The 24,959-nt window shown below is 45.5% G+C and overlaps 1 protein-coding gene across 1 annotated transcript in view; it reads right to left on the bottom strand.

Moving 5' to 3' along the window:
* The window catches only part of SKP2 (S-phase kinase associated protein 2), a 128,476-nt gene that overhangs the window by 30,243 nt on the left and 73,274 nt on the right, over positions 1–24,959 (bottom strand). The window contains exon 6 of the mRNA XM_078674949.1: positions 24,356–24,454. Coding sequence (XP_078531075.1) covers positions 24,356–24,454 — 99 coding nt within the window. The remainder of the gene's footprint in view (positions 1–24,355; positions 24,455–24,959) is intronic.

Below are 24,959 nucleotides of genomic sequence, written 5' to 3'. Positions count from 1 at the left end.
CTTTAGCTAAGGTTTTATTCTAAAAAGACAACACAATATTCGCATTGAGAGTATATAGCATGGTGCAATATGTTAGTATGTGCACAATACAAAGACTACTAGCTCCAGAGTGTTAGACCTGTCTGGATTTTTTGCGCAGTCCCTCCTCATTATTCTTTATTTTGTCCCCTTTTTGCCCCTCATACCCTTAATATTTTTTGTGTCTACTACTTTTTATAGGTGTTGGTCAAGGGGATAGGTGTTCTTTCTTCCCCCCATAGTCTTTTACCTCAGGCCCAGAGGCCTGTTCTGACAGGAAAGTTGGAACCACACAAAATGGTGGCTTCCAACTGCCCCAACTGTCGCACTCAGGACTTGGCCATAGCCTAACATAGGGCATTCCAGAACCTTCTGGTCCATGCTGGACCATTGAAGGGCAGCCTATAAAAGGCGGAATGCGGGGCAGCCATTTTGTCTACCTGTGGAAGTCAGCTGGAGGACAGGTGGTAGCTGAGGGTGGGAAGAGGTTAGACTTAGGGTTGATCTCCTGGACTGGGAAGCTGCCTTATTGGTCTAACCCACTATTCCCCTGTTGGTTACTTGTCTTGGCCCCGCTGTGGGAAGTTACTGGAGACCCTGGGCGCCTAGCTTGCCCCTTTTCTAAAGAATATAGGGGAAGTCTGTAGGAAAAGGAGACTGCAGCGCTGCGGAGCGCAGTCCTCTGCCCAGTTGGAGGGACTTGTGAAAAGTGTGCCTTTATCCTCAGCCTCTGTCCAGAGACTGGTAATTGTGCTAGACTGTCCCCTTGTTCATAATTCCCTGGAGCGTCACTTCTCACCTGCTGTGGTGGAGCGCCACTGAGGAGAACAGAAGCCAGGAGAAAACGGGCTGTTCCGCCCTTCTACCCCCCCAATCCAGCGTGGAGAGCGGCGTCGCTGTAGATCTGCCACTGCCAGCCCTGAGGCGAGGAGCGGAGAAGAAGGGCAGCGCAGCGCGACCAGCGCGGTCTCTGTGAGAGAGACACTAGCTCTCCGCGCATGCCTCGTTGAGCCGCCAGGCTCCGTGAGGCGGAGCCGGATCAGTGAAGGCGGGAGTAAGGAGAGCTTCGCGCATGCCCCCGTGATCAGCGCGTCCCCTGCCGGAGTGAGAAGGAGAGCTTCGCGCATGCCCCCGTGATCAGCGCGTCCCCTGCCGGAGTGAGGAGAGCTTCGCGCATGCCCCCGTGATCAGCGCGTCCCCTGGCAGTGTGCGGAGGAGCGCCGGGAGTCCCTCGGCGGTAGCTGTGCATAAGAGCTTCTCTCCCCCCTGCTCAAGCGCCCTACAGTGAGGCAGGCGCGAGCGGGAAGGGGGAGCTTAGAAGCCCAAAAGCGGCTGAAGAGTTCTGAGGCATTCTGCCTCTGTAGTGCTGATGTTACACGGAGGAGAGCTGAGGGGCCCCAGAGGCTAGTATAACTCGCCAGCACGTGGCTCTCTCTCTTGTCCTAACCACTGTCCCTCCCTCATCCTCTGGTACAACAAGAATATCACCGCCTGATAAACAAGTAAGGAGGTGTTTTGGAAGGGGAGAGTAACGCTATAACTTAACCAGGAAATAACTCAGTCATTGATCATTATTCCACAGTGGTACAGCCTACGGTGGGGAGGAACTTGAGGAAATCCTCAGTGACTATGTACTATAAGAAGGAGGTTACTGGTACTGTGTAAATCAAGCATAGTGTACTCCATAATAATCCCCTTCAACTACTTTTGGGGCCTAATTAAATGCTGATTTAAGTGGGCCTAACCCAATTGCATTCAAATAAGTAGTAGAAAATCTAAATGTCTTCTATGTAAATGAGAGTGTTGCTCTGCTTGGATTTAGGAGCTGTTCTTGCCAAAACTTAAAGTAATGCTGTGTTTGGAAATGATATAAAGTAAGCTGAGTACAGTCATTACCTAATTGAATTATAAAAGAGTAAGAGTTATTTGCCAAATGTCTAAGTGAATTATCTATTTTGCAAATGTTGGTTGTTCTTATGTCCTAGAATTGAAAAGTATTCCTGCTATATTCCACACAACCTGAATGGTAATTTAACTGTGAATTCTAAAAGTGAAAAGAGCCAAGATATATATATATTATTTTTATAAAGCAGTGCTTATTTTCCTATACTTTGGTGTAGTGTTGTTTTTGTGTGCTATTGCGTGGTTTTACTCTTGGGTGGGCTGCAACCTTAACACTGTGCCTCTGAAATGTATGTCTTGCCCTAGGCCAGGCTACCCCAGGTTCTAACATTTGGTGCCTAGCGGTGGGATTACTGACTTAGTTGCAGCTACTCACTAGTAATTCAACGCAATACACTAACCTACACCAGGAGTTTTCTCCTTGCGGCCCTCCTAATTTGAATTTTGTTTTTTCTAAAATTTATTTCTGGTGGTGGGTGGAGGTTAACCTCAGGTCACTTCGTGGTTTTCTCCTGTGAGTGATTTTAGTCCATGGCAAAGATGGAGTTGAATTTTAAAGAGCTGGAAGCCAATACTGTGGCCCAACTCAGAGATTGGTGTCAGCATCAAGGGGTATTTTTTAATAAAGGTGCCAAGAAAGGAGAGTTGCTGACAAGCATAAGGGCATGGGTGGAAGCTCATTTAAGGGAGGAACTAGAAACTGAAGAGGGTGACCGGGACACTGTCACTGAGGCTGCATTGTTAAACCAAGTGGGAGGTGGGAATCTGCTGACAGGTCCCAGGATACCTTCAAGGGCAAGCAGCAGCGTCTCAGACAGGGGTTTAACTGAAGCCGAGCTGGAAGATAGGAGGGAGGAGAGGAGAATGAAGCTGGAATTAGCTAGGATGGATATGGAAAGGGAGGAAAGGAGGTTAGCTCATGAGCGAACCATCAAGGAGATGGACCTACAAGCTGTCCTAAGAAGGTCTCCCCATCCTGATAATGGTGGCAGCGAAAATAAAGTGAACACCAGGGAATTCAGACCCTATTTACCCAAAGATGTCATTGCTAGCTACACCCCAGGTGATGACATTGCCAAATGGTTGGCCGCCTACGAGGTTTCTTTAAGGGCTCACAGGATCCTAGAAACTCACTGGGGAGGTGGGCTGTATAAATACATGCCACCTGCTGGCAGAGACACCTTGTTGGCTCTGGAGCAGGATGAGCAAACCCACTACCCTGCCATGAAGGTGGCACTGGTGAAAAAGTTTGGACTTACCCCTGAAAGGTACCGACAGAAGTTCAGGGGAAGTCACAAAATGAGTACCCAGAATTGGGTAGACTTTTTAGACTACGCCAAGAAAGCTTTGGAGGGTTGGGTCAAGGGCAGCGAGGTAAAAGACTATGAGGGGCTGTACAATCTATTTTTGAAAGAACACCTCCTCGAGAAATGTTTTCCCGAGTTGCGCCAACACCTGGTGGACAGCAAGCTGACCGATCCCCGGAAGCTTGCAGAGGAGGCGGACACTTGGGCAAGTACCCGGGTGTCCTCCAAGGGGACTGGAGGGGATTCTCAAAAAGCCGGACAGGGCGCCCCCCAGAAGAAAGAGGGAGGAGATAAAAAGAAGGAGTTCTCCAAAGGTCCCCAAAATAATTTCCAAGGTAAGGGAGCAGGTTTCACCCCTAGGGCAAACCCACCCAGAAACCCTAATCCTGGCCAAAGCCAGCAGCCAAGGGTTCTCCACTGTTTTGAATGTGGTGGTGTTGGACATTATAAGGGAGATGTCAGATGCCCAAAGAGACCACCCCCTCCCACCGGAGGAAAGTCACCGGGAGTAGCTAGTGTAGCGCTCGGGGAGGAGTTGCCCTTAGATAAGGGGGGTGAGTGGGCGGGTGTCACCTTAGTGTCCCTGGGAGAGCGGGAGATGGTACCAAAGATCCAGGTGCCCCCGAATACTACAAAGTATGGGCAATGGGTTACCATCAATGGCCAAAGAGGGGAGGCTCAGAGATACAGGAGCCAGTATGACTATGGTGAGAAGTCAACTGGTGTCTCCAGGGCAGGTTGTTCCTAATGTACTCCACCCCGCCGCGATGGCTGACGGCAGAATGGGCCACTATCCAGTGGCTGAGGTTCCCTTTGAGTGGGAAGGGGTTGCAGGTTCACTTCGAGTTGCCGTAAGCCCTGCCGTGCCAGTTAATTGTCTGTTGGGGAATGACATGGAGCACAACACTTGGAGAGAGGTGGAATACCGGACGCATTCTGCGATGCTGGGTACACCTGACTGGGCCTGTGTAAGCACACGGTCTGCGACTGCCCGGAGAGGGAGTTCGCCTGGGTTGGAGCCTGGAACAATGGCCCAACCTGCTGCCAAAAAGGGACAGAAACGGAGACAGGGACAGCCTGCTTCGGCTTCCACGCCCCATGGGACAGATCGGCCACCTGCGGTGGTAGGCCAGGAGTCCATGGAGGGGGGAGTAGACTCTCTGGAGGATTTACCCATCCCTGCTGAATGGCATGTGGAGGGAGGTCCTACCAGAGAGGAATTCTGTAAGGGGCAGAGGGAGTGCCCTACCCTTGAGGGACTGAGGCGTCAGGCTGAAGCCCAGGCAGCAGGTGATGCTACGGGACACCACCATATTTACTGGGAGGATGGCCTCCTCTACAGTGAACCTAAGGTACCTCTACCTGGCTCATCAAGGGCCTTGGTGGTCCCGCAGCAATACCGAGCCTTTCTGCTGGAATTGGCTCATGCGATACCACTGGCAGGACACTTAGGCCAGGACAAGACCTTTGCACGGCTTGTTCTCCACTTTTACTGGCCTCAGATGAAAGCGGCGTCCAACACATACTGTAGGACATGTGTATCCTGCCAGGCCAGTGGGAAGACAGGGGTGAAGCTAAAGGCTCCCCTGGAACCACTTCCTGTCGTTAGCACCCCCTTTGAAAGGGTGGGCATCGACATTGTAGGGCCATTGGATCCACCAACAACAGCTGGTCACAGGTTCATCCTGGTTCTGGTGGATCATGCCACACGGTACCCAGAGGCCATCCCTCTGAGGACTGTTACTGCACCTGTGGTAGCTAGGGCCCTGATGGGAATCTTTACTCGTGTAGGATTTCCGAAGGAGGTTGTGTCTGACAGGGGGACTAACTTCCTGTCCGCTTACATGCGGACCATGTGGAAGGAGTGTGGGGTGACCTACCGGTTCACCACTCCTTATCACCCCCAGTCCAATGGACTGGTTGAGAGGTTTAATAAGACCCTGAAGGGCATGATAAGAAGTCTGCCGGAGAGCTTACGGAGGAAGTGGGACGTCCTCCTACCTTGCTTGCTGTTCTCCTACAGAGAGGTGCCGCAGAAAGGAGTGGGCTTCAGCCCTTTTGAATTGTTGTATGGGCACCCTGTGCGTGGGCCTCTCAGCCTGGTGAAGGAAGGATGGGAGAAGTCTCCCAGAAAACCTCCCCAGGATGTGGTGAGCTACATGTTGGCCTTCAGAAGCCAGATGGCCAAGTTGTGGAAGCAGGCTGCTGACAACTTGGAGGCCAGTCAGGCAGTCATGAAGGAATGGTACGACCAAAATGCTTGTCATGTATTCCTATAGGTTCTGAATCGATCCCCCTATTCCTGACCCTATTCTGGTTAAACTAACTATCAACTTAACTAACAGTCAGCCCATGAGGCAAGAACAGCCCCCATGATGCAGATACCGATATCTGACGCAGTCACACTACGGCACAGGAACGTGTTATCTGATTAGGTCATAACGCTTGAGATCTAATTAGACAAGCGACATTCCTCCAGCCCCTGATAAGGCATACGACGTTCTCATAACAAATCAAACCTATGACAACCTGGAAAATCCGTGCGGCCATTGTTTTGATTTCACAGAGAACTTTAGTAAAGAATGTGCTAACGAGCAAGTCGTATGACATCTTTATTGACGTATCTATGTCCATCCTTACGTCAATCTCGGCACCTTTAAAGTATAAATATTGCCGATCTTGCCCTATGCAAACACACGCGTGGTGACAAGACGGAGCAGCCCTACTTGCCGAAGCCGAGAGCAGAAGCAGACCCCGCTGGCAGCAGCCCCGCCTTCCTGACGCGCTGAGAGACGCGCTGCTATCTCAAGCCGAGAGACCCAGCACCGGCGTTTCTGGGCAGCCCTCGCAGGCAGCCTGGAATATCGAGAGCAGAGAAAGAGATACCATTCCTCATTCATCCTAACTTCCAGGTACAGAACTGAAGAACCCCTCACAGAGAATTCTTTAGTTATTCACTTGGCAAAAACAAACTTAACTTAAACTGTAACTTTCTATTCCCGCCCACGCATTAGACTTAGGTCAGGTACACGGGGTAGGCGTATTTAGAAACACCAGTTGAGTACGTTTAGTCAAATGTATATGTGTATGTAAATATATTTTAATCATTTTAAACATCATATGGCTCAGAAACCATATCAATGTTTTTACAGTATTATTTTATACTATTGCTTTTAATGTATGCACTTTACTTAACTATAAGTATTGCAATAATATCGATCCATTTCTCATGTATGAGAAAAGAGACTGATCAATAAATAACACCTTTTTATTGAACACGCCCGTCTCTTCCTTTTCTCTACAATCTGATGAGACTAAGAATGCACGTACTGACTGAGTAAAATAATTGCCTTGTGCTCACACGACTCTTGAGATTGACTCTTGATTAGGGGAGAGCAAAGTTGTCATGTTCTATGGTTGTCAGAAACTAAATCCCTTCTTGTCTAATCAGGGAAGTTAATTCCTCCTTGAACATTCGAGAAAGTTTCTAGCGAACTCTGAGATACGCTGGCAAACCCAAAAATTAAGTCTAGTATCGACAGTAGTAGACCTAGTTAACGTCTGGTCTAGGCCTTTACTGCTGTAGGTATTATTCCAATGCGCAGAGCCTATTGGGAAAATAGGAGCTACACTACATGGCGCCCAACGCGTTTGGAAAGGGCGATAAAACTAACGTAAGACATTTAGAGTAACTCAGTCGTGCTTTCTCACTCAGACCCCTTTTTCCATTATACTCCAAAGACGTCTGGAGTGGGTGAAAGGTAATATCCTCCAAAACCTCGCAGGAGGGAACTCCTATGTATGGTTCTTGGTATAGTCAACGTTGAAGGATAAAAACATTCCCAAAATATTGTGCATCTAATCTCTGTTTCCATAAAGAAACCTGATCTGCAAACAAACATAATACCATCCTGTCTGTAAAATGGCAGAGAGTGATGATGAAAGAGAGGCAGTTAGATTAGCAACTGAACTCGCAGATGCTGATGCTACCATGCAAGCAGCAGACCCGAATATAACACTCATTCCGGTCATTAAAAGGAGATCTATAACTTTAAAACTTATAGAAAATGGACTGACACCTAGAGGTGGCACAGTCATATTCGTAATCGAGGCACACGAATATCGGCAGACAGAGGTATACTATTCATGGATACATTTTCCAGCAGCAAATGCTGTAACAAAGTACTTCCACTATTACAAAGTAGAGGAACCTCCTGAAACGTACACTCCTTTCGAGGAGGTGGAAGTACCACTCAAATTCCAAGAGCATTTGCTCTTATTTGATGGCGCCCTAATACATAACAATCACATTACAAGGCTCGGTCCTTTAGGAAGACCAGGAGCAACGTGGCCGGTCTTAGCCGGATACACACCACATCCAGACATCGAAAGAATGCCTGCAGCAGAGCTGTTAATACAGCTAAAACAACTACTAAAAATTCATAGACAATTAGTTCAGTATGTAATGCGGACTTCAACAATTCAGCCAGCGATTAAACTTCCACAGCTGACCCCTCACCAGGGGAACACAAATAAAATTACACCACAGAACATCCAATCCTGCCTAGGTAAAGTTCCAGCTAAACGGGAACAGATACCATTCTGGTTGGCACAGAAAATTACCCAAATAGAGGCGGTGTTTCCTGACACCACCCCATTAGAAAAACACAGGATTCTGACTATATGTCTCCCAATGGGAATCGCACCACACATTGAGGACTGTGACACTTGGGGTACAGTCTTTGCTTCCATCTACACAAAAACGCACGGTGTTCCATCCATTTCGGTAATACCAGATGTGCTAAAACAAATTCAAGATGAATACGGTCCAGAACCTGCTTTAACCCTTGGTATGAAATTACTAAAAGACTTCAAGCAGGTCTCGGCTATATTATTAGCCAACATAAAAGGTGAGGCAGCAAACGTGGCGATCCGCCAGAGGTTAAAAGAGACAGATATAGCAGACCAACCAGCTGAAATTGCCAGAATCATAAAAAAATCCTACGAAGAACTAGGCAGAGATAGTCTAGGTGGAATACCAGTAAAACCGCAACTGACTACAAATCCAGAAAAAATATTTTTTAATAATAATTCACCAAAAAAGAACTGGGATGGAAACAAACAATCCAATCCTAAAGAAAAGAAATTCCAGTCCCGAGGGAGGTCTCCCAGGCGAAGAGAGAAATCTCCAAACCAAAGACAGAGGTCACCGCAGAGTGACCCCTCTGGGAATAGATATAACCTTAGAAATAGGGATAATATTAAAAAACCTGATAGATATCAAGACATTGATACACGTCCCTCTCAATCTTTTCAGACTTCCTCGCAGAAATCGGAAAGAAGAGGACGATCAGAAGAGCACGCCAAGTCCAAAGACAAGGAACCTGCTCAGCCAAAAAAGAAATTACAATTTCCAAAAAAGAAGGTAGCCAGTATCAAGGTAGTTAAAAATGCCGAGAATACGGAGGACACAACTGAAAAACGGAGAATGGGCTCAGACAATGCTAGACAGCGCAGCAGAGGTGAGCATAGCTCGCAAAGTCCTTATGAATCATCTGGAGACAGTGGACACGAATGAATACCTTCAAGTGGAAACTGCAGACACCAGAGTTAGCAAGCCCCACAAGATATACGAGATAACATTACGTATAGAGGGAGATACGACTAGGAAAATAAGGGGACTATTTTGGGATAACCTCTCCAAGGGCTATGATATCCTTCTAGCTGAAAAAGACTGGCCACCAGAGTTTGTCAGGGAGTGCCCTCATGGCGAAGAAGTAATTATGCCTGCCTTCTCGAATCAAATCCCGATTCATAAAAAATACACACTTGCTAGAAAGTGGGCAGTGGCCTTAGCACCTGCTTTATATAAAAATCATGTAGGATGGGATGAGGACTCCCCTCCTCACAAAATCCAGTTAAAATCACAACCTACTGCACAAAGGCAGTACCCAATTAAGCAAGAAGCTAAAAAACAGGTAAATGAAATACTAGATCAGCTAGAATACCAGGGGGTGATTGAAACTTGCACCTCACAAATGAACAATCCTTTGTTTCCGGTCTCCAAACCAGACAATTCATATCGTCTAGTTTTGGATTACCGACACCTTAACACATGTTGCAAAACCTTTGCAGTGCAAAACTCACACAGTGCTGCACTAATGAATAACATAGTGCGCAAAAAAATACAAAACAACCTTGGACATCTCCAATGGATTCTTTTGTCAAAACATAGCACCAGAGAGCAGATATTTAACTGCATTCTCAGTAAATGGCACTCAAAAGCAATTCTGTCGGTTAGCCCAGGGGTACAAGAACAGCCCGGGGGTATTCTCAGCGAGAGTAACAGAATTACTACAACTATATGATGATGAAGCATTATCTTATGTCGATGACATTTACTTAACAGATGATGACTTGGAGACTCACTTGAAAAGGGTGAACACCATAATACTTGGGTTCGCTGCAGAGGGTTACAAATTCAACTTTAAAAAATCCAGAATTGCCCATCTGACAGTCTTGTACGTAGGATATGAATTATCAAGTATAGCCTGGTTGACAATTTTCTAAGAACTAGAAGAATTAAAAAATCTAAAATATGAAAAGACGTATCCTCTGCCAATCGACATTCTGCCTCTACGACATTACGCCTGTGTAATCTATACTATGCTAGGTTCTAACTTGACGGTGATAAACAGACTTCAGAGAGCTCAGAATGCCGCGGCGCGCACTCTATTCGCTCTGCCAAAAAAATGCCACACCCCCCCTATCCTCCATCGGTTACATTGGCTTCCCGTTAAACAACGTATCCAGTTCAAAAGCCTTTGTCTAATTCATAAAATCCTGTACAATACTGCCCCTCAAACCTTGCTGGGACTCTGCTCCTTCTATGTCCCCTCGCGCGCCCTTCGTTCAGCCGACCTGTCACTGGCACGCACGACTAAGATCCGCAGGTGCCGAGCTGGTGGTCGCTCTTTTAGGCATCTGGCGCCGAAGCTGTGGAATTCGATTCCCCTTGGGGCTCGGGCCACTTCTAACCACTTGCTGTTCCGCAAACAGATTAAAACTTGGCTGTTCTCTTCCATCTAGCTCCACCTTCTCTGTTGTGTTGCACTGCTTCTAGGTATGTCCGCAGCGCTGGGACGCCCCATTGCTGGGGTAGCCATGCGCTATATAAGCAGGATTAACATAACATAACATACAGACGGACATGCTCAACCCTCCGTTTGGGGAGAACAAGCATACAACCCTACATGTGAGATTACAAAAGAAGTGTGGCGCGGAGGTAAACTAAGACCTCTATTAACAAAATCACACTCAGTAGAAACTAATTCAGAACTACAAACTGAAATAATAGCTTTGAAAATGGCGCTAGATAATGCGGATCGCGAATTCCCGACACTTATAGTGTCAGATTCATATTACTGCGTCAAAGCATATAACAAGGATTTGCAGACATGGATTCAGAACGGTTACAAAGATGACACAGATGCACCAATAAAGCAGAAACTGCTCTTGGAACAAGTAGCTCTTTTGAAAAAAGAACTACCAAAGACTCACGTGACACACTCACTGAGTCATCAGCGTGATGGCGTTCACGTTGTGGGGAATTCATTGGCTGAAACAGCCGCAGCGGCAGCCACTAAATCGGCTCCCGTAGATCGAAAAAAGCGTACATTAAAATACATTGACGGTGAAACAATGCTGGCGGTGAAAACGTCATCAAAAGGCGACTGCTCAGCGTTACCGATCAACTATCCACTCAATTATACATACATAATCGATGCGAACTCCGTCCCTTTTGCTCGAATCCCTGGAGTGGGGGATAGAGTGATTCCAAACATGGACAGGAGAAGCTTGTTAATCGCAGACGCACACATGGGCGAGGGTCTCAGACACCTTAAATTAAAAGATTCTCTGGAAGAATTACAATCACGGTACTGGTGGCCAGGCATGAGCCTGCACTACACCATGTTTGTAAAAAACTGCCCAAACTGCAACAGAGATCGCAGTGGGGAGAGAAACAGTTTAATACCTCGTCGTATCAAGGCAGATAATATTACCAGCAAAAAGAATGGCTTGCGATTAACATATACAGGCTAGTTTCCACTTATAATGTAGATCACCAGCACTCGGCTGACGTCCGGACTATTATACAAGATTTGCGAGTCTAAATGGCATATACGCTAAGAGCATGTTACGTTTGACCATTGTTTTCACTCAGGCATACCAGCCTGGGGGGAAACATGGCCAAATGAGCACAGTCCAGCGGGAATCTTCTCACTTCCTTCCTGAGGGTACTGGATGGTGTAAAGAAAAAACCAAGGCAGAAAGCAATCTATAATGGAAAGGATATTAGGTTCGGGAGCTGGGTGGGTCAAACATCTAATAAGTGTCCAACGTAGTCTAAATAACTTGCCAAGAAATTCTCTGAAGGGATTCAGTCCGTACGAATTATTATTCGGAACTAGGATGTTGATCTCTGACCTTGATAGTCAGACTTCAGTGGTTAAAGAAAAAAGCTTTGATGTCAAAGACCGTTTGGCTATTTTGCAGGACTTAAACAAAACAAGAAAAGACCTGAGCAACATACAGTTGAAACAACAGCCAACGACCACTGAAGAATCACCACCTGTCCCAGCAAGACCTGTCTGGATTCCAAAAGTCGGGGATCTAGTCAGGGAAAAGATCGTGGTAAAGAAGGAATTTGGGCCTTCCTACAGAAAAGCAGTTCCTGTCTTGTCTGTCAACGGGACAAGATCAGTTGTACTACCGCCACTTGCTGGTAAAAAGGAGAACCGAGTTGTATCCATCGACCTGGTAAAACCACAAAATGTGGCCGATAACAAACAGTTGGCCAAGTGGACTCCCAATAAGTAGCAGAACACCAAGGTTTGCTACCAGCACAGAGGTCCTAACAAAAAGGCTCATCACATTCGAAACGCCTAAAGAAGAACAAGAAGGACTATGCAACAATGCAATAGAACTCAGACCTCTTAAAACCCAAATAAAGACATTTAGCAGAGACACACCAATCTATACTGAAGTACCAAGTGAAAATGCAAAAAACAGAAATCCTGAACCGATTGGAACAATTGACAGAACTGCATCCGGTTACTTCATCAACTTCGATGATTCCTCTGACGGCTTCAGTGAATCAAAGACACAGCCATCATCAAAATCCTTTAAAGACAAAGCGAATGAACTTTTGAAACATCTGAAAGAAACATATCTGGTTTCTCCATGGATTGAATTTTGGGTGGGTTTTGGTGCATTTATCCTCATACTTTGGCTCATCATGGTATTTACTTTGGGACGCTTCATTGAGGGAAAATATGCTAAAATGGACACAGCAAGTCAGAACATCAACTTGGTCCTCAAACCACACACATCTTCACACGTCGAGAAAAGAGAACTTTCTTCAGCCAACTTCACAGCCAATCCTATACCTGGTGGGGTAGCCTGGGACAACACTGACTATGAAATTTATGGTCCGGTCGAGATCCTGAAATATCCACACCAAATCAAGATCTCCTTGAGTGACTTTGCAAAACCAAACTCATTTGCTGATGATTGGGACTTCGAAAGTATTAACAACATGATGTCTGACTTAGTAATGTCTGCTAAATTTACAAAACATGATTATTTGCAAGGTTCTACAAATTATGATAGTATGTATTGCTATAACCATTATGGTAACCATTTTTTACATAAATCTGCACAACCTAGAAATGTTTTGAATTACAATCAATGGGAACATTGTGCTACACCTCCAAAAGGGAGCTCAAGAACCGTTTACGACAAATATTCATATTTTTCAGGTTTTAACATAAGTAATGCTGAAACATTTTATTTTAAATTGTCAAACAAGACAGGGATGAAAACCATGATAACCAACACAAAATTGATATATTCAGATTAATTCTTTGAAAAAATGAATACATTTGGATTTGATTATTGGGACAAAAATGTTGATTTGAAAAGTGTTTGGGGTACAAAAGAATGGCAAGTACAGGGTATAGAAGCTTTGTTTAGAGCCTGCATGATCCCAGAACAAATGATATTTTTAAATGACACTGTTCAACAAACCACCTGTCTTGGCTTAGCCAAAATCAAAGATTTAAATAAACCGTCTATTCCAAAGCCAACAATGTTTAGCAATAGCTCTGATACAGATGAAGAGATAGACGTAAAACATATATTAAACCAAAACAGAACACATCCTGATTGGAAACAATGGTTGATCTGGCCCACAGATACAAATAACTGTCAAGATAGATTCCTGAACAAAACACAGGGTTTCAAAATGACCAGGCCAGACCCTAGATATCCCCAAAGACATCACCCAGGGATAATAACAACCTACAGTGTGGGCAAATTATGCCTTCAATGGCTACAAACTTCCACACTGCCTGAAATTAAGCAACACCTAACTGTACTTACTGATGGTGCTGACTTGCGTGATTTCATAATGGGACCACGCAAACAGCGTCAAAAGCATTTCATAGCAGCCTCTGTATATGCAGCATACAATAAGGCCTGGAAGGTTACTCAAATTGAGACAGCAGAAAGAATACGGGAAATTGACCGTATTAATTTGGAAAAATCACTATCTGTAGTGGACAATGGGTTAATGACTCTGTCCTCCAGAATTTTTTCATTGGACAGCATTGTGTCTTCAGCAATCGATATATTATCGCAAGACTTACTGTTATTACAACATGGTCAGTCACAATTGCGTTCCATTGTACAGCTTGGCTGGACGTTACAAAATCTGCGTTCAGGCTATGTGCCTTGGCGTTTAATCAACACAACGTCACTATTCCAAATCTTTAACCTTACTGATAGACAAATCGGTATGGGGCAAAAGGGTGCTGATTATACAATCTTGAGCATTGAAAAACTAGAAAGATTACCAATGACAATGTCAGAACGACCTGTCAGTGAATGGATAATCCACGGAATCATAAATATTCCAATCTCAACCTTCAGGTTTCAATACTGCCAAAAATATATACAGGCTGGCATGTACGAGAAATTGGGAAAGGGGTACCTTAAAACAACTTGGAACCTGCCCTATTCACATGCATGTGTCAGTAATAAAGGACAGAAAGTGTTTCTTAGTGGCAACAATTGTGCTATGTCACTAAGCGGCACGCTTCTGTGTAACGGTATTAGTTTGCACGGAGCCTGTGAAGGGAATTCATACAACCTTTCATGTCACCAGCAAGGCGCACCTGCAACTGAAATAGAACCATTCTTTCAAAGACTCTATAATGGGAGTTACATTCTTATTGTAGACCGCAGATGTTGTAGTCTTATGCCCGGGACTCCTTATCTAGTCACTACGACGGCGAAGGTCAAGTGCTGTGGACGTTCTTTATTCCCCAGCTCCTTTCCAGACAGGGAGGCAAGGGCATGGCCCAGTTTGAAAATTACTTCTATTCGAATAGATACTTTAAGCAGAATGAAAACAGTGCTTCTTCAGACGCCTACAAGGCTCACGTCATCAAAAGAAACGTATGATCTACAAGTCGCAAGGACGACTGCAGAGATACATACATTATTATCAACTAATTCCCCCGTACATTTCGCGGAAATCCTGAGCGAAATCTTAAATATTTCTGATACCAATGGGATCTCAGGGGTATTTAAGACAGTATTTTCGATGGCATTAACACCATTCAAAGCCATACTGGGTATTTTTCCAGATTTCGTCCATTCGATTTTTGGCGGACTTCCCCTGATCCTGGGACTAATTGCAGGAATCCTATTCTTAGTCCTTATTTTTCGTTATGGCAACCCATGTCACAGATCAAACTCTCGCGACAATGGAAGATACGATCCTAGCCATTGGATACCGGGACCGGATATCAAAAATCCTGGGACTCTCCCGGCTTAGAGACCTAAACATGACTTGGTTTCTATCATTTCGACCAATGTGGCAAAGGTGTGTTTTACCTGTACTAAGGTGTCTGCTATGCGGAGAAGAATGCGTGTTAGACACCTGTCTGACGCTACAATCGGATGCGCCAGTGGATGCAGATACACTGTTGGTTCCTACCAAGGTTCACGCTTTGTGCTGCCCTCAAAGGCTGCCAATCCTGATGACGGCATTCCTGGAATCTTCACCACTGCGATTGAAGAGTAGTGAAGTTCAAGATGAAAGCAGCATCGAACAGGTACGACCTTCTGTCAGCAATGCGAATCAGAATGTCAATGCAGACAATCATGCGCACGAATGCATGGTTACCCCTATTTCCGACTTAGTGGAACTTTCCCATGAAGCTGTTGACAGTTTTTTCGAAAGCCTGAATGATATGATGTTCTCTCCAGAACAGAAATAGAGACTTTTGAGCAAGCTCGCACACGGCGTTCCCTGAATTTGGCCTTCAACTTTAAAAATAAAGTCACATGAACAATTCTTCCCACCAGTTCACGGACAACAATTTTTTAGCAGCCCCAATTATTTTTCACAAATTTTTCGGGACACTTATCTTCTGCTTAAAGTAAGAAACTATTCCTAGAGAATTAAGATTTCTATTTTTAGATACTTTATAAACTTTAGTTGCCCGCTGGGATGTTCACAAATATTTTATTATGTGATGAGATGGTCTCGAACTTCCTTTCTGTATAGCTATATTAAGAGCCATTTCATGTGTATTTTTCAAATACCAAATTAGCAATAATGCATACAAATGCATACAAATGCGTGTTTACTTTTGCATTTAATTCATAGCTTAAGTGCATACAATATATATGACTGCAATTTTTCAGTATATTTGAAAATTTCAAAATGCATTTATGTATTTTGGGGTGGTAAGGTATACACTATACTCTATAGTATGTTGTACTATGTTATACTATGCATAGATTAGTAAATATGTCCATAGTTAGCGTGGAGTGGGTGTCATGTATTCCTATAGGTTCTGAATCGATCCCCCTATTCCTGACCCTATTCTGGTTAAACTAACTATCAACTTAACTAACAGTCAGCCCATGAGGCAAGAACAGCCCCCATGATGCAGATACCGATATCTGACGCAGTCACACTACGGCACAGGAACGTGTTATCTGATTAGGTCATAACGCTTGAGATCTAATTAGACAAGCGACATTCCTCCAGCCCCTGATAAGGCATACGACGTTCTCATAACAAATCAAACCTATGACAACCTGGAAAATCCGTGCGGCCATTGTTTTGATTTCACAGAGAACTTTAGTAAAGAATGTGCTAACGAGCAAGTCGTATGACATCTTTATTGACGTATCTATGTCCATCCTTACGTCAATCTCGGCACCTTTAAAGTATAAATATTGCCGATCTTGCCCTATGCAAACACACGCGTGGTGACAAGACGGAGCAGCCCTACTTGCCGAAGCCGAGAGCAGAAGCAGACCCCGCTGGCAGCAGCCCCGCCTTCCTGACGCGCTGAGAGACGTGCTGCTATCTCAAGCCGAGAGACCCAGCACCGGCGTTTCTGGGCAGCCCTCGCAGGCAGCCTGGAATATCGAGAGCAGAGAAAGAGATACCATTCCTCATTCATCCTAACTTCCAGGTACAGAACTGAAGAACCCCTCACAGAGAATTCTTTAGTTATTCACTTGGCAAAAACAAACTTAACTTAAACTGTAACTTTCTATTCCCGCCCACGCATTAGACTTAGGTCAGGTACACGGGGTAGGCGTATTTAGAAACACCAGTTGAGTACGTTTAGTCAAATGTATATGTGTATGTAAATATATTTTAATCATTTTAAACATCATATGGCTCAGAAACCATATCAATGTTTTTACAGTATTATTTTATACTATTGCTTTTAATGTATGCACTTTACTTAACTATAAGTATTGCAATAATATCGATCCATTTCTCTTGTACGAGAAAAGAGACTGATCAATAAATAACACCTTTTTATTGAACACGCCCGTCTCTTCCTTTTCTCTACAATCTGATGAGACTAAGAATGCACGTACTGACTGAGTAAAATAATTGCCTTGTGCTCACACGACTCTTGAGATTGACTCTTGATTAGGGGAGAGCAAAGTTGTCATGTTCTATGGTTGTCAGAAACTAAATCCCTTCTTGTCTAATCAGGGAAGTTAATTCCTCCTTGAACATTCGAGAAAGTTTCTAGCGAACTCTGAGATACGCTGGCAAACCCAAAAATTAAGTCTAGTATCGACAGTAGTAGACCTAGTTAACGTCTGGTCTAGGCCTTTACTGCTGTAGGTATTATTCCAATGCGCAGAGCCTATTGGGAAAATAGGAGCTACACTACATGCTCACCCGGTGGAGTTGGAGCCTGGCCAGAAAGTTTGGGTGATGGAACCTGGAGAGCTAAGTGCCCTTCAGGATCGTTGGACAGGCCCATTTGAGGTGTTGGAGAAGAAGGGTAAGGCCACTTACTTGGTGGATCTTAAGACCCCGCGGCAGCCCCTACGGGTGCTGCATGCCAATCGCCTCAAACCCCACCATGAGAGGCCAGAGGTCATCCTGATGTTGGTGACTGATGGTGCTGAGGAAGCAGAAAGCGAGCCTCTCCCAGACCTCTTTTCATGTCAAGAGAAGGATGGGTCGGTGGAGGGAGTGATTCTCTCCCCGTCTCTCACTCCTGAGCAACGAGAGGATTGCCGTCAGGTATTGGGGCAGTACTCTTCGATGTTCTCCCTTGTCCCGGGAAGAACCCACCTGTGTACCCATGATGTGGACACAGGAGACAGCCCCCCAGTGAAATCCAAGACCTATAGGCTGTCGGACAAGGTGAAGGCTAGCATCCATGGCGAAGTTGCCAAGATGTTAGAACTAGGGGTGATAGAACCATCCAGCAGCCCTTGGTCCAGTCCGGTGGTGCTAGTCCCAAAAGCCGCCCCACCGGGCACCACACCAGAACTGAGGTTCTGTGTGGATTACCGAGGACTGAACTCAGTTACCAAGACTGATGCTCATCCAATTCCCAGGGCGGATGAGTTAATTGACCGGCTAGGAGCTGCCCAATACCTAAGTACCTTTGACCTCACTTCAGGGTATTGGCAGATCTCCTTGACAGATGGAGCAAAGGAAAGGTCAGCCTTCTCCACGCCTGAGGGACACTTCCAGTTCTGTGTGATGCCCTTTGGGCTCAAGAACGCCCCTGCCACATTTCAGCGACTGGTGAACCAGGTCCTCTCTGGAATGGAGGGTTTCTCGGCTGCTTACCTGGATGACATTGCTGTCTTCAGTAGCAGTTGGGAGGACCACTTGCAACATTTGCAAGCAGTTCTCCAGGCGCTGAAACAAGCTGGATTGACCATCAAAGCCAGCAAATGCCAGATTGGGCAGGGGTCGGTTGTGTACCTTGGACACTTGGTGGGTAGGGGGTCAGTGCAGCCCCTGCAGGCGAAGATTGAGGCAATCATGGCCTGGGAACCCCCCCAAGACAGACTGAGGTCCGAGCTTTCCTGGGCCTCACAGGTTACTACCGTCGCTTTGTGAAGGGGTATGGCACTATTGTAGCACCCCTCACAGAGCTCACCTCTAGGAAACAACCTCGACGGGTAGTTTGGACAAAGGCTTGTCAGCAAGCCTTTGAAAAGTTGAAGCAGGCTATGTGTGAAGCACCGGTCCTGAAGGCTCCCGATTTCTCCAAGGAGTTCATTGTTCAAACAGATGCATCCGAACATGGCATTGGGGCAGTGTTATCGCAACTAAATGAAGAGGGCCTGGATCAGCCTGTAGTCTTCCTATCCAGGAGACTGCTTCCCCGGGAACAGAAGTGGACTGCAATTGAGAGGGAAGCTTTTGCGGTGGTGTGGGCTCTGAAGAAGCTGCGGCCATACCTCTTTGGCTCGCACTTCCTGGCTCAGACTGACCACCGCCCCCTTCGTTGGCTGATGCAAATGAAGGGGGAAAATCCCAAGCTGTTGAGGTGGTCCATCTCCCTACAGGGAATGGACTTCCGGGTGGAACATCGGCCTGGAGTGGACCACGCCAATGCAGACGGTCTCTCCAGGTATTTCCGCCTTAGTGAAGAGGACTCCCAAGGGGTTGGGTAGTTCTCCCCACTTTCAGCTGGGGGGGACGCGTGTTAGACCTGTCTGGATTTTTTGCACAGTCCCTCCTCATTATTCTTTATTTTGTCCCCTTTTTGCCCCTCATACCCTTAATATTTTTTGTGTCTACTACTTTTTATAGGTGTTGGTCAAGGGGATAGGTGTTCTTTCTTCCCCCCATAGTCTTTTACCTCAGGCCCAGAGGCCTGTTCTGACAGGAAAGTTGGAACCACACAAAATGGTGGCTTCCAACTGCCCCAACTGTCGCACTCAGGACTTGGCCATAGCCTAACATAGGGCATTCCAGAACCTTCTGGACCATGCTGGACCATTGAAGGGCAGCTGGAGGACAGGTGGTAGCTGAGGGTGGGAAGAGGTTAGACTTAGGGTTGATCTCCTGGACTGGGAAGCTGCCTTATTGGTCTAACCCACTATTCCCCTGTTGGTTACTTGTCTTGGCCCCGCTGTGGGAAGTTACTGGAGACCCTGGGCGCCTAGCTTGCCCCTTTTCTAAAGAATATAGGGGAAGTCTGTAGGAGAAGGAGACTGCAGCGCTGCGGAGCGCAGTCCTCTGCCCAGTTGGAGGGACTTGTGAAAAGTGTGCCTTTATCCTCAGCCTCTGTCCAGAGACTGGTAATTGTGCTACACTGTCCCCTTGTTCATAATTCCCTGGAGCGTCACTTCTCACCTGCTGTGGTGGAGCGCCACTGAGGAGAACAGAAGCCAGGAGAAAACGGGCTGTTCCGCCCTTCTACCCCCCCCCAATCCAGCGTGGAGAGCGGCGTCGCTGTAGATCTGCCACTGCCAGCCCTGAGGTGAGGAGCGGAGAAGAAGGGCAGCGCAGCGCGACCAGCGCGGTCTCTGTGAGAGAGACACTAGCTCTCCGCGCATGCCTCGTTGAGCCGCCGGGCTCCGTGAGGCGGAGCCGGATCAGTGAAGGCGGGAGTAAGGAGAGCTTCGCGCATGCCCCCGTGATCAGCGCGTCCCCTGCCGGAGTGAGAAGGAGAGCTTCGCGCATGCCCCCGTGATCAGCGCGTCCCCTGCCGGAGTGAGGAGAGCTTCGCGCATGCCCCCGTGATCAGCGCGTCCCCTGGCAGTGTGCGGAGGAGCGCCGGGAGTCCCTCGGCGGTAGTTGTGCATAAGAGCTTCTCTCCCCCCTGCTCAAGCGCCCTACAGTGAGGCAGGCGCGAGCGGGAAGGGGGAGCTTAGAAGCCCAAAAGCGGCTGAAGAGTTCTGAGGCATTCTGCCTCTGTAGTGCTGATGTTACACGGAGGAGAGCTGAGGGGCCCCAGAGGCTAGTATAACTCGCCAGCACGTGGCTCTCTCTCTTGTCCTAACCACTGTCCCTCCCTCATCCTCTGGTACAACAAGAATATCACCGCCTGATAAACAAGTAAGGAGGTGTTTTGGAAGGGGAGAGTAACGCTATAACTTAACCAGGAAATAACTCAGTCATTGATCATTATTCCACAGTGGTACAGCCTACGGTGGGGAGGAACTTGAGGAAATCCTCAGTGACTATGTACTATAAGAAGGAGGTTACTGGTACTGTGTAAATCAAGCATAGTGTACTCCATAATAATCCCCTTCAACTACTTTTGGGGCCTAATTAAATGCTGATTTAAGTGGGCCTAACCCAATTGCATTCAAATAAGTAGTAGAAAATCTAAATGTCTTCTATGTAAATGAGAGTGTTGCTCTGCTTGGATTTAGGAGCTGTTCTTGCCAAAACTTAAAGTAATGCTGTGTTTGGAAATGATATAAAGTAAGCTGAGTACAGTCATTACCTAATTGAATTATAAAAGAGTAAGAGTTATTTGCCAAATGTCTAAGTGAATTATCTATTTGGCAAATGTTGGTTGTTCTTATGTCCTAGAATTGAAAAGTATTCCTGCTATATTCCACACAACCTGAATGGTAATTTAACTGTGAATTCTAAAAGTGAAAAGAGCCAAGATATATATATATTATTTTTATAAAGCAGTGCTTATTTTCCTATACTTTGGTGTAGTGTTGTTTTTGTGTGCTATTGCGTGGTTTTACTCTTGGGTGGGCTGCAACCTTAACACTGTGCCTCTGAAATGTATGTCTTGCCCTAGGCCAGGCTACCCCAGGTTCTAACACAGAGTAATGGGTGTGTACTAAGTTTAAGGAGAAATTAAAGGAAGTAATGCAACACCAGGAAACACAGTCCAAACTGATGTTCACACAGATAAATATTCTCTGTGTAGTCTGACTAAATAAACAGTCCAGCATCTGGAATCAGGCCAACAGTGTACATGTTGATTTACATCAGGCAACAAGACTTATTTCGAATTCTTCCTAAAGTGAGCTGGAACCTGGATCCAGAGCTATGCGTAGTGTGACTTAATTATTGAAAAGAGGGTGGAAGAGGCTGAAATCAGTGTGAATCCCAACACAGATTATTAAACAGTGAGCTGCTTCTTGACTATATTTTTACCAAAGCAAAATACACTCTTAATATAGGGTTGGATAGTAAATAGGACAGCATGTTAACCCCTTCCAGGCTGATGACGAGCTCAGCTCGTCATGAGCGTAACCTGCCGTGCGCTCATGACGAGCTGAGCTCGTCATGTAACGCGGTATTTTTAAAATTACCGCGCACAGCGGGAAAAGCCGCCGCATTGATGCGGTTAAGTGTTCGCTACGGAGATTGGTGTGCATACTGCAGGCCACATGTCTGAATCTTGGCAGGTCAACTCAGCCCTTAATACTTCGGAGGTTGTTAAACTGACTACCACTGGGATCTGTAATGATAAAAACCTCTTATAAATTAAGAAAAACACATTTGGCTTCAACCACTATAAAGACCTAACACATTAGTGTCTGCATGCAGCTGGGCAAAGCTGGATTGTTTTACCTGCATCTTGGTAAGTTCAGAAAACAGCTATACTTTTTAAATTGCTCTTCTTATACATAAAAGCTCGAACTACACAGAAGAAGCAACAAATGGAGAAACCAGTCCCTTTTAATTTCCTGGCAGTCTGATCAGTATGCAAGAAGAGGCCAGCTAGGAATGACCCTTGCTCCTGAAGACGGACTCCGGCACTGTGTCCCAGCAGCTTCTTTGAAGGGTGTAGATTGTGTTAGGCTTATGGGCTGCCAACCTGGGCACGTTCAGTGGTCTTCTACATAAGTGGTGGTACCGTAAGCAAAACGTATCAAGTCTTGAAGACCATGGTATGGAATGCATGAAGGTCAAATAGGACTAGCAGAATAACAGACTGGTGTGCATCTATTATGTTACTTTTGATGATATTCATAGCTTAGGGCTTGACAACTCAAGAGTTCCATAGTTACCATAAGAGCAACATTTGTGTCGGAGGACATTGAAGAGGACAGACTTTCCATTTTTTACTCATTCTGTGTAGGTGACATAACCTACCACAATACTGAGCAGAATTGATTTGTACTAACACTCTCAATGAAAGTAAACTTCCTTTACCACCTATACAGGATCAATACTTAGTTTCTTGGAATCTGCAGATACGTATCTGCTAAAAAGACATTCTACACATTTTGCCCAAATAGAGAAGAGTTGCAAAAAACATCCCCTTGTTCTTGTGTTTGCATCACGAAGATGGATCAGGCAGCTTTTCACTATGTACATAATGTGATGTAACTTTAAATCGTGGCATTCACAAACAGTGTACAGCTGGTTGAGCCTGAAGGGAAGGCCTGGGAAGCGTGCTACATTGCAAATCAATTTTAACACCCAATTATTCAGAACAATTCCAAAATATGTGCTTTCCACGACTATGAACTTTCTCTGGCTCCTGTGGCAAGACCACCAACACTGTTTAACACAGACAAAAACTGCAGTGTGGATGTTAGTGCTTTAGCGTTTGTAATGTTGCATCCACCGAATAGCAACCCTAACGACGAGGCTGGTGGCCGCATCGGGTGCTTTATTTGAAGTTTTTATTTAAACCCTTCGACGCTCATGACGAGCTCAGCTCAGCTCGTCATGAGGTACACCTCTCGTACACTCATGACGAGCTGAGCTCGTCATGAACCGCGGGTTTTCGAAATCTTCAGCGCACCGCGGTTAAGGCGTTAACAACCTTAACTTCCCCATCTACTTAAGGACCCTCAAGATCAAGAGTGGTTGAAGAGTATTACAAGGTGAAGGTTAGTCCTCGGTTGGTTCACTCAGACAAGTAAGGTACACAGGTGTAGAACAACAGGTGTTTTTATTTTTAGGTTTCCTCATAAATTTGATTGCAAATTTAAGTGATTATTTTATAAAATGGGGAGCTGCTTTTTAGATTTTCTGTTGGCAGAAGTCAACAGAGAAACCAACAGCACCGGGATAGTAAACTCTTTTTAATACCCATAAGAATGGCCTTGGCAATGGTTGAATCTCAATGGTGTTTCCATGTAAACCTTGGAGAGACGCGATACGACATTCAAGAGCCTCAGCTGCTGTCATAACAAAAGCATTAGTCACCTACTAAAGTAAATTGCCTCTTCTTGTCCAAACATCTAAAATACCTCTACAGAGGAGGAGTGCCAGGTAGACAGTTTTAACACACAAGCAAAACTGTGGAGTAAACAACATGCTGAGGAGAGTGGAACTATTGTTAACAGTGTCAGGAAAAAAAAAGGCAGCAATTGCCATGAGGGAGAACAACATCTTATCCTACTCCTAACAGGCTCTCAAAGACAGGCTCAAAGCTGATGTCAAAGCAAGGAATGCGCAAACCCAGAGAAAAGATCACAAATACAGAGTACAAACATGATAAAAAGTCATCAACATCATGAACCAACAACCATGTAGAGCAAGAGAGTATGAGAACCACCTTCTTAAGTTGTGTCAGAAGAGGCGACAATAAAAACGTAATGCAACTCCACAAAATTCAAAACCATCAACTTGCCTTTGCTCAAATGGGTAGGACAGTGGTGAGGTGCAGTAGTTCTAGAGACACATCCTCATTTATGGACAGAAAAAGTGTACTACTATAAAGTGTGCGCTTCCAATGTCGTGATAGTGAGGATATCCAACAGCATATATCCAGTAGAAGAACAGCATGTGAGTTGCCACGTGGGTAAAGCCTACATGGGTAAAGCCTTACCGAGAGCAGTTGATTAGCACCTCCTCTAGCGTTTCAGCAGAGAAACCAGAACAACCCGAGAGGTTTAAACGAATCAGTTCTGTATTCTGTGCAATGGATCTGAAAGAAAAACAAATGTATTAACTTGTTTCTGCTTCAAAGATTCTTATATTACATCTCAGATAACACAAATGATGAAATACACAGATCCTTCAGCATCTCACTTTTATTTGTCCTATTTTTTTTTTTAATTATCCTAACCATTTAAACTATTAATAACAAAAGGGTACGACCCTCCCAGCTTGATGGACTTCCAGTGGCAGGCTTCGACAGCCAGCATCTTTTTCCTACAGACAAGTCCAGTCCATATTTGTTTGACCTTTCAAAATATAACCGGCACCTCTGTCCTTGCCATAGGATTGATGCAGGTGTTGACTTGCCCCGCAAACTGGACAAAGTAGTCAGCAGGAGTGACAAATGGCGGCAGTTCATTTAGCTGCACAAGCATTTCTTGTTTGAGAAAAAAAAAGGTCAATTTATTGCATGTATGTACAAAAGTCTCCTTTGTATAAACCCGTAGTAGGAGAAAGAGCATTGATAGCGCGACATAAAAATGTGTTTAAAC

The sequence above is a fragment of the Lissotriton helveticus genome, chromosome 2_1, assembly GCF_964261635.1.
Source record: "Lissotriton helveticus chromosome 2_1, aLisHel1.1, whole genome shotgun sequence".
Lineage (NCBI taxonomy): Eukaryota > Metazoa > Chordata > Amphibia > Caudata > Salamandridae > Lissotriton > Lissotriton helveticus.
Note: the sequence above shows the minus strand (reverse complement) of the source record. Positions and strands in the feature narration are given on the sequence as shown.